The 15059-nt window shown below is 30.8% G+C and overlaps 1 protein-coding gene across 1 annotated transcript; it reads right to left on the bottom strand.

Moving 5' to 3' along the window:
• Positions 1 to 8903: 8903 nt before the first annotated feature.
• Positions 8904 to 13800, bottom strand: LOC112747679 (alcohol dehydrogenase 1). Its single transcript, XM_025795841.3, has 10 exons — positions 13563 to 13800; positions 13062 to 13198; positions 12483 to 12529; positions 11657 to 11982; positions 11480 to 11562; positions 11025 to 11100; positions 10844 to 10905; positions 10665 to 10760; positions 9723 to 9884; positions 8904 to 9456 (listed from the first exon to the last, which is right to left on the bottom strand). The coding sequence occupies exons 1-10, from the start codon at positions 13711 to 13713 to the stop codon at positions 9340 to 9342; spliced, it is 1257 nt and encodes a 418-aa protein (XP_025651626.1). The 5' UTR covers positions 13714 to 13800; the 3' UTR covers positions 8904 to 9339.
• Positions 13801 to 15059: the final 1259 nt, after the last annotated feature.

The raw sequence follows: 15059 nt of genomic DNA, 5'->3' as shown, positions 1-15059 counted from the left end.
TCTAGAGAGAGAGAGGTTCTCTCCTCTCTCTAGGCTTTAGGTTTTTAGGTTTATTGCTTTTCAATTTCAGATTTCTACCTTGCTTTAATTTAAGTTTCTTTTACTTTTATTAGTTCTATTGCTTTAGTTTATCAATTTCTCTCGTTGATTCCTTTATGTTGCCAATTTAGTTTGTGAATTTATTTTGTTTCCTTTATGGGGGTACTTTGAGTGTCGAAGCGCAGTGAAGCTAAATTATCTACTACCTCAGTCAAGGTAGCTATGAACTCTAGTGTCGTCCTTTACATCTCTCTTTGCTCTTGGATAAGAATATTAATAGTGTCATGCATTGGAGATTGGAGTGGATATGATGGTTCATTACTTGGAAGGAAGGGTTCATGATGAGAGAGTGGTTCATCATGATAAGGACGTGGCGGTTCCACACTCTGCATATTTTTCACTTGTTGATCAACACACTCCGGTCCCTTGTTCTCAAGTTGAGATTTATTAGTCATGAGAGCTTTGTGTGCTTTTCGACTTTTCTCTCGCTCCACTTGATGGATGATTGCTTGAAGTCGATCCATTGCTTCCTTAAAATGATCCTGTAACTCTTGTTCCACTTGGCTAACATAATTAGGATCATATTGTGGTTGAAAGTTCGCTTACATTGGAGGTGGTGTATATTGATGTGGTGGTTCTTGTGAGTAATTGGGTTAGAATTAGGGTGGTTCTATGTATGGTTCATAGGGTGGTTGGTATGGTGGATGGGTTAGGAACATATGAAAGTGTTTGGTGGTATGGGGCTTGTGAGTATGGTGGTTGAGGGATATATTGAGGAGGGGGTTCATAGGTATATGGTGGGGGTTGTTGATTATCACAAAGAGGTCCACCATAACCATTGTCTTGGTATGCATCATGGAATGGTTGTTGCTCATAGTACATTGGAGGGGGTTGTTACCAAGAGGGTTGATCAAATCCTTGTGGCTCCTCCCATCTTTGATTGTCTCATCCTTGATGCAAGCCTTCATTGTAATCTCCACTTCCCACAACATAATTGTAACCAAACTCATAGCCAAAGGGGGTGAGAATTCATAGTAACAAGAGAAATAAAAACAAAAACTAACAAGAAATAATGAAAATAAACTCCTAAAACTAGAAACAACTAACAAAGAAACGAAAAGGCAAACATATTCACAATATTCACAATAACCAATAATAAGGCACACATTTACAATTCTCCGACAACGGCACCAAAAATTGATGGGTGAAAAAATGTCGATAAAGAATTTCACAAAAATATTACGTTGCAAGTATAGTTCTAAACCGACAATTAAACCTCAATCAAGTTTAAAATGTTTGTCACTTAAGCAAACCCAATAAAATTAACCGAATTATTTAAAGCTCGAGTCGTCTCTCAAGGAATTGCAGGGAAGTGTATTTATTATTGGTTATGAGATTGTATCTTTTTGGGTTTTGAGTTTAATAAGCAAGGAATGTAAATAACAAGAAAATAAACTAACAACTAAGAAACGTCCTAGCAAGGATTGAGAATTTGAATTCCTATCCTCATTGTCATTGTCAATTATGATGGTAATTGCAAATTGCTCTCACTTAGTTAACCTCTAACAATTGAAGGTAAGTCAAGTGAATATTCAACTTGAGTTCACAAGTCCTAATCAAAGACTAGAGTTAGTGAAGCTCAAGCCAACTAGCAACTTTCAATTGCTAACCAACAAGAGACTTTGACAATTCAAGAGTCTCCAAATTACTCACTCCAAGCTAAGAATACCAAAAATCTAATTTAAAATCCTCCCAAACATTTTATCAAACACTTGGAAGGTACAAAATAAAAGCATAGAAAAATAATAAGAGAATGTAAAATCTAAGACTAACAATTCCAAAGGAATAACAATAGCAACAAATAAAGAAAGAAGCATTAAACATGAAATATCTCAAATTGCATTAAAAGGAAATTGAATCTAACATGAAGAATTCATAAACTAAATTAGCAAAATAAGGAAATCACAAAGAGAATTAAATAACTAAAGGTGCTAGAATAATAGAATGTAGAAGAGAAACTAAATTAAAGCAACATGAAAATCTAAATTGGAGAAGAAATAAACCTAAAAGTCCTAAAACCTAGAGAGAGGAGAGAGCCTCTCTCTCTAGAAAACTACATCTAAACCTAACTAATGTGTATGAATGTTGAATGATTGATTCTCCCCATTCTCCTCCACTCTGTAGCCTCTAGTGTGCATTTTCGGGCTTGTAACTAGGCCAAAAATAGCCCAGAAATCACCCCAGCGAATTCTGATATCTTCAGCACGTGACCCTTTATCACGCGTACGCGTCATCAACGCGTACGCGTCGCTTTGACAATTCTCTGGCCATGCGTACGCGTCATACATGCGTACGCATCGAGTGAAGTACGGCGCGATCATGTGCATGCATCCTCCATGCGTGCGCGTCGGCATCAGCTTCTGAAATCTCCATTTTCTTATGTCCCTTCCACTTTTGCACGCTTCTTTTCCATCTTCTAAGTCATTCCTGCCCTGTAAAATCTGAAAACACTCAGCAAATATATCACGGCATCGAATGGTAATAAGAGAGGATTAAAATTAGCAAATTTAAGGTCAAAGAAGCATGTTTTCAATCATAGTATAAAATTAGGAAGGAAAAAGTAAAACATGCGAATTATATATGAATAAGTGTGAGAATAATAGGTAAAATACACTAATTAAGTACAAGATAAATCCTAAAAATGGAGTTTATCAAATACACTCGAGGGGTGTCGGTGTGTTTATAGTAGGGCTGATAACCACCTTTATTGAAGTTGTTATACCTTTATTGATAGATAACCATTCTCTTTATCTGAGGAATTTGTTGGGATCTATCTTTCAAGGAAGATAGAGATAGTCAGAGAGATTTGCGGAGGCAGTTACTTGCTTGAACAAGTAGAGGTGAGCTCCCTTCGTCACGTCCAATCTCTAAAGGGATTGGTATATGGCATAGGCCTCCTCTTTGGATTGGGCCTTCTACTTTTATTGAGCCTAGCTTTTGTTTTGGGTCATGGTATGAACAGTGTCCCTATTTAAATCTGAGATTTACATAAGGTCGGGTTCAAGCATTCCGTGGCTCTAGTTTCGGCGTTGGGTACACCATCTTCCATAGTTCGAGTACTTGACGTGTTTGTGAAAATTTGAAATTTTGAATGTTGCGTCTTTAAATAAAGGGCAAACATTTTACGACAGTTTCCTTGAGATTCGTGCACATCTTAAATAGGGGGATGAAAGGACTATTGTTCCTTCTCTCCTATAAAATGCTCCACGTTCCTCTTCTTATTCTTTTTCCATTTTTGAAAAAGCTTCCGTTGCTCTCTTCTTCGCAAAAAATTCCCTTTCTTTGCTTCATGATTGTTTTCCATCTTTCAAGATTTTCTCTATCTTGATTTGTTTTGAGAGAATGTTTAGGGAAGAGGATCGTTCGTGTCTTTACTACTTGGTGTGTCCCTTTCTTTATTCGAATTTTTCATCAAGGTTGGTACTATTGACTTTCGACTTCTTTTTCGCGTAACTGTTTGTTGGTCTTGTTGAATCTGTTTGAATTGAGGCAACCTTTTAAGTAATAGAAGAGGTTCTTCATAATATTGGTTTTGTTTATATCTTTGAAAACTTTTCTCTAAAAAGATTGTTCGTTGTTGCCGTTTTGTCTACTAATAGAAAATTCTTTCGAAACTGCCTTGTTGAAATTGCTTTTTGCCGTTTATGGTATGTATGAACTATGTTTCTAGAATTTTGAGGGATTGTAGTTTTTTGTGGCTTGTTGGTTGTATTTGTGTTGTCCCCAATAGTGTCGCTGTTGTTGTAGGAGGATGACGTTTCCACACTTTCTTGTCTTGAAGGAGATGATTTTAAATTGCTTTCGCATTCTGGTTTGTTTTGCCCGATTTCTTTTGTTGGTGTCCGAGTTCTATAGTGATGACTTGTTTATTTGTATTTGTAGGTGTAACTTTTATGTCACGATCTGTAATTGTCAACATGTCGTCAAAGGTTCCGTCTTCTGTAGTTGACAAAGAGTTTATTAATGTCTTTCGTAGACACCATAGGATATGTAAAAATAGGAAAGATAAGAGGAATTATGAGTTAGTAGTACCAGACCCTGAGGAGAGAGTGTACTTCCCTCATTTAGATAACTTGAAACGCCTTTTTTCTATGCATATGATTGCTTTTTTACGACATTAGGCATCAAACTCCCTTTTTCTAATTTTGAAACAAACATCTTTTAGTCTTGTAACGTCGCTTCTACTCAACTTCACTTGAGTTCGTGGACTTTCCTCAAAATATACCAAATTTTGTGTCAACAACTTGATGTCCGACCATTTAAGTTGTTCCGACCATTTTTTAAGGTCTTTTTCACCTTTTTATCTTGACCAAATCCGTATCTTCGAAAGAGAAGTTGTCTTGATTTTTCTTTCATGCTATTTAGGGTAGGAAGGTTTTATTTTAATTTAATTACTAAATTAATAATTTGATTATTTGTATTAAAAAATTACAAAATTTTTTATTTTAATTTAATTATTACAAATTTTAAGTCACTCAATATTCGAAGAGTGTTATTTTAAAATTATTTTTACTTGTAAAATTATTTATTTTTTGTCATATTTCTAACAAAAATTAAAAATAATTTTATTTTAATATAAATGTCATTATACAATTTTTATGGTAAAATTTTTTCTCGTCCCTTAAAATTTTTTTTCAAACTCCGCTACTGACCGTAATTAGGGGTGACAACATACACTATATTCGCGGATACACAACCGATCAATCCGGTCGGATAGGATTGTCAATCTGATCCACAGCGACTAGAATTTTCGTGCGGATCGAGTCGAATTTGGGTTGAGTCTCAACCCTACCTGACTAACCCGCACTCTATATATGTATATGTTATATACTTATATAAAAATATGTTTCAACTAGATGTTGAGCTAAATACCTCTTACTAAATATAAAAGATCCTTAGTCATTAAGAGAAGATCATTAATTAATAATTTTTTTTTACATAAAAATTGTTATATTTTAAATTATCATCAAGTTATGTAGTAATGTTGAATATTTTTGGTAACCTGTAGGTGAAGTTTGGTAAAGTTAGAATTGATATATTCTTAACCCGCAAATAGAATAAGGTTGAATTTATATAAAAATCTCAACTCATGAATAAAATTAAGATTGAATCTAAACTCTATCCTACTCTACCCATTGACGCTCCTAACCATAATCATCTTAATAAACATGGCCGTTATAAACTGCACCTTATAAATAGATTACAAAAATGTGATATTTGACGTTTGTGCCAAAGTGAACTTGAAGCCACTCATTCGTTCAATTTCAATTTTAATTTTCATGAAAGTTATTCTTCGGGCAAAACAATGTTAAGAACACAGCATTCAGCATTCCCATGGTAGGATTTTATGGACTATTTATTTGGGTGAAATATTACTTTTATCCATATTTAGTAAGTTTTAATCGTATTTCTAAAGTTCTAATCATTTTATTTTTCTATCACAATTTTAAAAAGGGCTCAATTCAGTGAGGTACTGGAGAAAAAACATAGCGAAATTCGATTTAATTTATTGTAATCGATTTGTTAATATATTTGTTAATGTATTTTAAAACACAAGAAAATCGGTTATCAAATTATTTATCTGAGCTATAAAAAAAAAATTTAACAAAAATATAAACAAATTTCATTCTCTTTTTTACGTTGAGTAATACATAGAGTTACTTCTGATATAACTACAAAAATAGAATGTGTAGATAAATCTTATTCATGAAGCTTCTATTGAAATAAAATTCACAAGAAAAAACACTTGTCATTAGTTGATTATTACTTATTAGGGACATTCCAAAAACGTTTCAAATTAAGTTTTGAATTAGTGAACTAAACTATGCCAGTAACTTGTCAAAATTTATTCTAGAAATTAAAATTCAGATCAATGATTAGACTATTTTTCAAAATCAAAATAAAAAATTCTAAAAAATTCAGAAATATGAAAAAAATAAACAAAAAAATATGTAAAAAATATTTTTATTTAAAAATAATATTTTTACATTCTCTGTGATATTTTTCCTAGACTTATTCTATTCAATATATAAATGAGGGAAAATATTTTTATTTTAAGAAAATTTGCTTGATTTTATCCACCAAAATATAAGAATAGAAATAGATAGTTTAAATATATATTTCCTCTGATCTGTGCTATCTCATTATTTTTTTGAGACATTTAATTTATTAAATAGTACAAATGTATTATTAGGAGGAAATGATGTTTTCCTATTCGTTTACCCAAAAAAAAAAAAAAAAAGAAGAACGTTTTTCTCTTCACTCTTCTCGAACCTGTTGAGAGTGCAGCCAATGACGGTGCAGAAAAAATTTCTATAATTCCATGATAGTTACATTCTTTGTATTGAAGCAAAAGGAATAGGAGGGAGACAAAGACATGAAGATTTTTATAAGATTTTTGGAGTCAGAACACCATCACCACCACTTACCTCGCCTCGGGGTTCTGTTCTTTTGGCCAATTATTTTTTATTTGCCTGCTGCTTTGAAATTTGTAAACCTTGTTTGACACTAATTATCAGATAGCATGTGTTGTTGCATTGTTTTCCTCAACACTAGTCACTACTACAACTACTAATAGTGTCTGTGACAATTATATACAATATTGGTAAGGTAATGGTGTTGGTAACCGAGCTTGTTCTTTATTTTTTGCTTTGCTTTCTGGCACTTTGCTACTTGTTTTCAAAGTTTCCCATTCAAAGCAGATTCCCTAGCTAGTGTTTTAATTTCATGATCATTTGAATTCATTAGTCAGCATCTAGCTATAGCTCAGCATAAATAATGTCCATCAAAATTTTTTTTAATATATATATATATATATATAGAGAGAGAGAGAGAGAGAGAGAGAGATTAGCCAGGGAATGGTCCTCTTTGGTTATAAGCATTTTTTAATTTAGAGCAAATATTTTTGTTTTTTATTTTAGGAACCCAAGTATTTAATTTGTTTCCAAATGAGGATGGGCCGTTGGATACCCTTTATGATAATTTTCTTCCGCAAAAACATAATATTCCCATAATATATACCTCACTATGCATAATTGCATATACATTGGGGATAGACAATATAATATTTCAACATTAAAAAGGAAAAGTAAAATACAGAGTTATTAGTGAAACATAATTATATTTCTGAAATATCACACGACGATCAATTTAGTCTTTAAAAAATCAGATATCTCAAATTAGTTTGTGAAACATACGATCATAACTTCATAAGATGATGACGAATTATGTTAACTATCATGTAATATGATGACACGATATATTAATATTATGTGTTACAAAATGATCAAATAAAATTTATATCTATAAATATGTCATTTGACATATAAATTTGTGTAAAATTAAATTAATTTTTGAAAATATACTTTCATTCATAAAACTTTAAAAAGTGAGTAAATTAGTACTTAGACAAAGAAATATCTCTTATTTTTTTCACAATCTTAAATTTTTTAATATTTTTTATCCTGCTAATTTTATTCCCATTTATTACACCTTACCAAATAATATATTATTAATTTTATATACTTTTTATGTCTCCAACAATTATAAATATAGTTATAATTATTCACAAAATAATCAATGATTAAATTATTACAAAAATACTTTTCCATTCAAATTCTTATATTTTAATATTTTGAATTTCCTTTTGTAATAAAAATTTTTTATTTAAACATTTTTATGAAATGATTGTCGATATATACTAAAAAAATTAATTTTCTTGGATCTCACATCATAAATATAGTAGTTGTTTTAAAGTTTTAGACATTTGGACCTTTTTGAATTATAGAAGTATTCTTAGATTAAACTTAGATCAGTTAATAATAAAATAAAACTAAATTGATGCTAATTTTAGTCTATTAATTAACAGAAAATTTTTATCATATTTTTCTAATAACTTAATCTTTGATTATTTTGAGTAATAATTTTAATTTATATCCATAGTTGTTAGAGGCATAAAAAATATATAAAACTAATAATATATTATTTTCTATAAAAATACTATTTGTATACTAAAATCAACCATTAATGTATTGAATTTGTGTATAAATATATGTGTAATTTAATTTATTTTTAATCTGTATTTATATTTTAACGTGTATTTTATACTAGTGGCTAATTTTGGTGGCTGATTTGACGTACATGTAGCATTGCTCTATTTTCTATTATTCTATGTAGAGAGCATGTTGCTTGGTAAGGCGTAATAAATAGAATTAAAATTAGTAGGATTAAGAAATATTCAAAAACAAATTATAAAAAAAATAAGAGAAATTTACTTGAGAACTAACGTGACTTACTTTTTAAACTTTTAGGGATGAAAAATTGAAAATGATTGACATATGTATTTTCAAAAGCTAATTTAACTCTACATAAATTTATGACATATTAGATGTCACATAACACTTAATTTGACTTATGATTGTATTTTTCAGGACTAATTTGAGACATCTAATCTTTTGAGGATTAAATTGATTCTACCATAATCTTTTAGGAACTATATTTTTGACAATTAATATGTAAAATATGTATAGATATATAATTATTTAATTTACTAGTGAAAAATAAAAATCTAGAGTCTAAAACTAAGTTGCACGAAATATCAAAGATAAACAATGTAGGATTGTTCAAGGTATAAATATCTTGGTCTTCCCAACTAGTAATCTCAAATTTGAGTCATGGAAACGAAAAATTATTTGTGGAAAGGCTTCTTTGCCTTTTCTGAGAATTCAACATAGTATACAGTATACTCAATGCTCGGATAGTGCTTAGTGCATATTCATATGAATCTCAGTTTAAGATAATTAAAATAAATAAAATGCTCCTTATTCACTTAAAGAACAGAAAAAGCTCAAGAAACAGAAGGAAACTTGCCTTCAGTGGAAAACAAAAAATTACATCACCATAGATTATTAACTAATATTAAAAACTGAAGACTCCAGGTACTAAAACACCACTCTAAACATAAGGCTAAGGGGCAAGTTAAGTAGAAAAGCCCAGTCGCAAGCTATAACAGTATGAATTCTGTCTTGTTCTCTAATGTTCTTCAATGGTAGGAATATGCAACATACCACATGAAACAATGTATATTTCATCCATTTTACATTTAGAAAATAGTAGGAATGATTTTGAATGTGAAGTGATTACTCAATATCATTATTATGGATGATATTGAAACATTTATTAATTACACATAGCTGAAAATTATTCATATGGATCTATCATTTTTTTTTTCTTTCAAATTCTTTAGTCTTCCATACTAATGATACACCTTAGTCCCTCCCCTCTCAACATTAGATCAAATGCCTTGTTGATTTCAGAGAAAGGAACTCTGTGGGTTATAAACTTGTCCAATTCCAATTTCTGCAAAGTAATCAAAGGAAAATGATCAAAAGGGCGTTAGAGTCCTTTCAACTAGTCCAAATGTTATATCAAGAGGTTAACAGAAGAAATGTTTTTGAGTATAGCCGTAATCATATTTTGAGCCGACATACCACCCATTTACTATTGAACAGGATATGGACCCGGATTAACCAGTGAACGAGTGATATGACGGCTCGCTCTAATTACAGTTATGATGACTTTGTTTAACTAACACAGTTATTGTAACCGTTATAAAATGTAATCACCTTGTTCATATACATATCGACCACAGATGGAAGATCGGTCCTGGGCTTGTAATTTCCAAAGAAAGTTCCTTTTAGTGTTCTTTCGTTGAGCAAATTAATGGGCTTGGTCATGAAAACTGCATCCTTAGTTGGAACTCCAACAAGCACAGCAACACCCCATCCCTACATAGTTCATCAAAATATGATTAGATACTTAATCTCATTCAGATTGCAGTTCTACACTTCTTATTAAAAACTCAATGTATGACGTGAATAAAGAAAAAAGGAAAATCTTGTTCTACAACACATATTCTTTAATGTGTTGATTTCTCAACTGAATATAACATTTTTTTGTAGCCAGAACAAAATATGAATTTGTTAAAGGTGACATTTGGTTATTTTCCTGAGGTAAAAGATACAGAGAGGTCAACAAAACATGTTTGAAGGTAGATACGAAAACAAAAACATAAAATTTTGCCTATCTCATAATTTTATTAAGATAGCGTTTAGTTATTGTCTTGGGGTTAAAGAGAAAGAGATGTTTGGGACCCAAAATATGTTTGGAGAAAAGGATAAAGGCAAAATATTATCACTAATTTTGTTTTTTAAGAGAATTTCTATACTTCCAACTAGAGAGGCACAAAAAAGTGTTAGGACTGCAATAGCCCGCGTAAAACTGTGTGACATCTTTGGATCCATGAAAGGTTGTATTAGGCCTGCGACAGTGAATCTAAAACTTCGTCGCATCCCCACCAGCTAGGGAAAGGCTTTGTTTAGGTTCAGGTTCAGGTTCTTTATCTTAAAACCGCAAGGATGTGGAAGAGATCTCTGTCTTATCCTACTATCAACGTCCTTTCTTTCCCAAGACAAAAGGCAAACACTGCCTATAAGATCCAAAGTTCCATATTTTTGTGTTTCTATTTAACCAAGTTTTTGTAAGATTGCTTGTCAGTAATGGCTTACGTCATGAACACATTCAAAAGCAGATATCATTGCGTTAATGTTTCCAGTGCACTCTATACTTCGATCAACTCCTCCATTGGTCATTTCCGCAATCACCTGGCATTTAGAACAATAACTTCAGAAAACCAAGATAATGTGAACAGTGCATATACTGAAACATTAGATGAAGAATTATATACCTGTTGAACTGGCCTATCATAGTCCTGTGGATTCACAAAATCGGTTATTCCAAATTTTTTTGCTAGCATCAAGAAAGTTTAACAAACACAAAAGTTCAGGTTGTGTATTTTACAATGAGCCGCTTAAGAGCTTAGTAACATCATTATAGAATTTTAGTGAGGTGAAAAAGTTAGATGCTACCTTCTTCAAACCTGTTTGGGTTCAAATCAATTCCAATAATTCTAGATGCACCAGCAATTCGGGCACCCTCAGCAGCCTAAAATAAGAGAACATACACAAATAAATAGAACAGAATTTGAAGTATAATACTTCCTCTGTTTCAGTAAAACTGTCAAAGCAAAAAATACATATATTAAGAAAAGTAACAACTAGATCTTAGTATGTATAAATTTCTTTTAGATGAAATTTCTTCTAAATAAGTAAGCATATGTACTTTATTTAATCATCACAATAAAATTAAGGGTGTTTTGGGCGAGGAAAAAAAAAGCTAATAATGTTATTTTGATATTAAAAATGAACAGTTATTCTAAAACTTCACTTTTTATTGAAACTTGATAATATGTTGAAACCGATGGAGTAACAAGAAACTAAGTGGTAGAATCAACATGAGAGTTGGAGTGAATTTTTAAACATACAGCAAGTCCAACAGCTCCAAGACCAAACACTGCCACTGTAGAACCCTTCTTTGGTTTTGCTACATTCAAAGTTGCTCCCAATCCTGTGTTTTGCGATCAATTTTCGACAAAATTCGTTACTAAGACTTAAACCTGAAATCAATATGGAAAAGTTGACATAAGAGTATAGGATTAAACCTGTTGAGATACCACAACTGAGGACACATACTTTATCCATTGGTGCCAGTGGATTGAGCTTTGCCAAGCATCCAGAATGTATCACAGTGTACTCACTAAACGTGGACGTGCCAACAAAGTGGTTTATTGGCGTACCATTAATGGAAAACCTGCTTTTACCATCACTATGCATGACTCCTCTCTCTGTATCTATTCTCAGGAGGTCACACATGTTGCTTTCCTCGGATTTGCAATGAGCGCATTCACCACATTCACCGGTGAATACTGGAAGCACATGATCCCCAACCTGCAAGTCTGTGACTCCTTCTCCAACACTCTCCACAATTCTGGTGAAATAAGTACTAAACTCAGCAATTCGTAATGAGCCGGACTAAATCACAAAGTTGTTGCTATCTTCAATGTTTAAGTGCAACTTCTAAAGTGCAGGTTTTGGATTTAACAAAATACAAATACCTATATGGGGATACAAGCATCTAAACTATAGGCGAGAAAATCAGGGATTTTATATTTAAGATACAAATATATTATAAGTCTAAAGCAATTTATTTTTTATCAATTATTCAAATGCTATACTCTAGCCTAATCCTTAAGAAAATAATTATCATTTGTCTTCTAGTTCTATGGAAAAAAATGGTTGTTAAACTTAAACCTATACATCTAAACTGATCATTTTCGACATCTTAATGAGTCGGGGGTCCATTTCTTTGTTTCAAGTTTCAACATAGTTACCAAAATCCCTGTTCTTCAACCATATGTTACTAAAAATGCAAAAAACAACATACTTCTAAATTAACTACACAGAGACAGATATACCGAAATGACATACCCAGCAGCCTCATGGCCGAAAATTCGGGGAAACAATGGAGTTTGTCCCTGAAAGACCAAAGCATAAAAAGAAATGACAAAATGCAGAACTGAATTCCAAATTGTTCAGTAATACTTTGTATGTTTCATCTATTGATAAACACAACTGTATAACTTCACTCAACTATTCACAAACCCTAATGAACTCCATTGACTAGTAAAATAGAAGACAAATATGGTACTAAAATCAACATTTTGTAGACACAATCAAGAATGCAACATAAACATTGTTGTTACTATAACCACTGAAATTGCATCAATGCAGAAATTTCAGCCATGCCAACCAATTTTTCCAACAAGTTTCCACAGTAACAACAATGGAATTGCAGTTATATCAGTCAAATTTTCACAGTTTTCGGTAAATTGCAGTAATTTCAATGCTATATCAGCCAAAATTTCCAACAATATCCCACAATTGCAGTAATTACAATGAAATCACAACCCTAATTCAAGATCACTATGTTTGGAGCAAGTGATTATAGAACATAAACAAATAATCTAGCATGATAATAGTTGAAGAGCCAAGAAATGAAAAGCAAACCTTGGCCTCCCAGAAGTAGAGATCAGTATGGCAGAGTGAGGTATATTTAACCTTGATCCTCACTTCCATGGCCTGTGGCGGAGCCACCTCCACTTTTTCTATCACCAGTGGTTTCCCTGCTTCCCATGCAACAGCAGCTACAAATGCACCCCAAAAATATAACAAAATAAATAAATAAATAAAACAATATTATTATTTTTATGCTGTATTTTTTTTATTGGAAACAATCCTATTCGAGAATAGAGAAATTTTAAAAGAGAGATAACTCTCCTACAACCAGTAGCTTCATACGCGGGAATCGAACTGATACCAAAGGCTAATTAAAAACCGAAAAAAAAAAAGCAGTTACTCTAATCACCGTTGTTAAAAAATTCAAATGTCAGCAACAGTTGATGTTTGGAACTGGAAAATTAAAACGAACGGAAGAAATAACAAAGAAAACTGAGTAATTGCTCGGTGCTATCATCAAACCATGGAGTATAGTTTATATGATTTTGATACCTTTGCAGGGAATGACGAGACCAGAAGTGGTGGACATGTTGTTAGTGAGAGGTGGTGATGATGACGAAGATGCACAAGAAAACTGAGAGAAAAATCTTTGTGAAAGAAAAGGCCTTGAACGTTGCACAAGAAATTGATACATCTTTGTCATATATATTTAACAATTAGTCCAAAACCAGTGGCGAGCGTAGAAAGTGTCAATTCATTTGTGGTCCCTATATGGCTATATGTGACAATTGACAATTATGATAAAGTACGTTCATGCATATACATATATATGAGTTCTGCTAGAGAATTTAGCAGGAGGGTAGCCAAGTGGACTTAATTAGTTAAAAAATAAATTTGTTATAAAAAAATGATTTTTTATTATCTTAATTTTTAAAATTTTAAAATTAAAAATAAAAGAAAATTGATTTAAATTGATTTATATTGTAGTTATATAAACTAGTAGTTCAACATGTACGGTCGTGCCTACGTTCAGCCGTTTTTCTATTGTGTTAAAAAAAATTTTATATTTTTATTTTTAAAATGATAAATTTAATATTAATAATTAAAAAATAAATTATAAAAAATAAAATATTTTAAATTATTTAATATCTATAAGAAGTATAAAATAAATAAATTTAAATTAAAAAAGAATTATATGTTATTATGTATAATAAAATTAAGATAAAAATTTACTAACATTATTTATAAATTAGTTATTTATATATTAAATTTATTTATTTTTTTAATCTTATTTAATTTGAAACAAATTTAAAAATTTATATTTAAAATTTACTTTATCTTTATGCATAATTCTAATAAATTTAATTATTTTTAATTTTATTATTATTTTAAAATTATTAACTTTTGTTTTAATTATATCAACTTATTATATCATATACTATTATTTTTTTTATTATTCTTTTTATATATATAATTATTATTGTTTTATATTATTATATTATCTTGTTTTATTCTCTTCCACCATTAAAAGTGAAGTAGTTACACAATTCTCTCGAGTCAATACAGAATTTATAAAACATGAGTATATAACTGATTACGTAATGTTAGATTATAAAAACAGAAATAAAAAAAATTAGATACCAAATCCTCCGTATCTCCATTATATATTGGTATAGGTAACCATAAATTGAATTAACCTCTTTCGTCAATGCTAATACTCAATAACAAGATAAGGTGACTACCCACCTATTTTGGAGGATTGCAGCTCCTAGATATTCGTGACGTTGGAGGATTCAGAGACTTTTGCTAGTTCTTGCAATGTTTAAGTACTGGGTGCTTTAAAAATATCTACCAATAATTAAAAGTTATATATAAGTTTATAAAATATGTATAAAATATTTTTCAAAAATTATTATATTTTTTAATAACAAAATAATTTATGTAATTGTCCAATTATATATATTTTTAAATAATTATTTACGTAATTAATATAAAAATAATTATTTTTTATTAAAGTTACGTTGCATAATTGAATGTGTATATTATTTT

This window comes from Arachis hypogaea, chromosome 2 (assembly GCF_003086295.3).
Source record: "Arachis hypogaea cultivar Tifrunner chromosome 2, arahy.Tifrunner.gnm2.J5K5, whole genome shotgun sequence".
NCBI classification, from domain to species: Eukaryota; Viridiplantae; Streptophyta; class Magnoliopsida; order Fabales; family Fabaceae; genus Arachis; species Arachis hypogaea.
The sequence above is the reverse complement of the archived record's forward strand: the minus strand, read 5'-3'. Positions and strand labels throughout refer to the sequence as shown.

Coding starts and splice junctions, on each gene's coding strand:
- LOC112747679 (XM_025795841.3), bottom strand. CDS start 13,713: ATGACAAAGATGTATCAATTTCTTGTGCAACGTTCAAGGCCTTTTCTT. Junction 11,101..11,479: donor TTGGAGCTGTTGGACTTGCT/GTATGTTTAAAA, acceptor CTCTTATTTTAG/GCTGCTGAGGGTGCCCGAAT. Junction 9,457..9,722: donor TCGATATGTATATGAACAAG/GTGATTACATTT, acceptor ATTACTTTGCAG/AAATTGGAATTGGACAAGTT.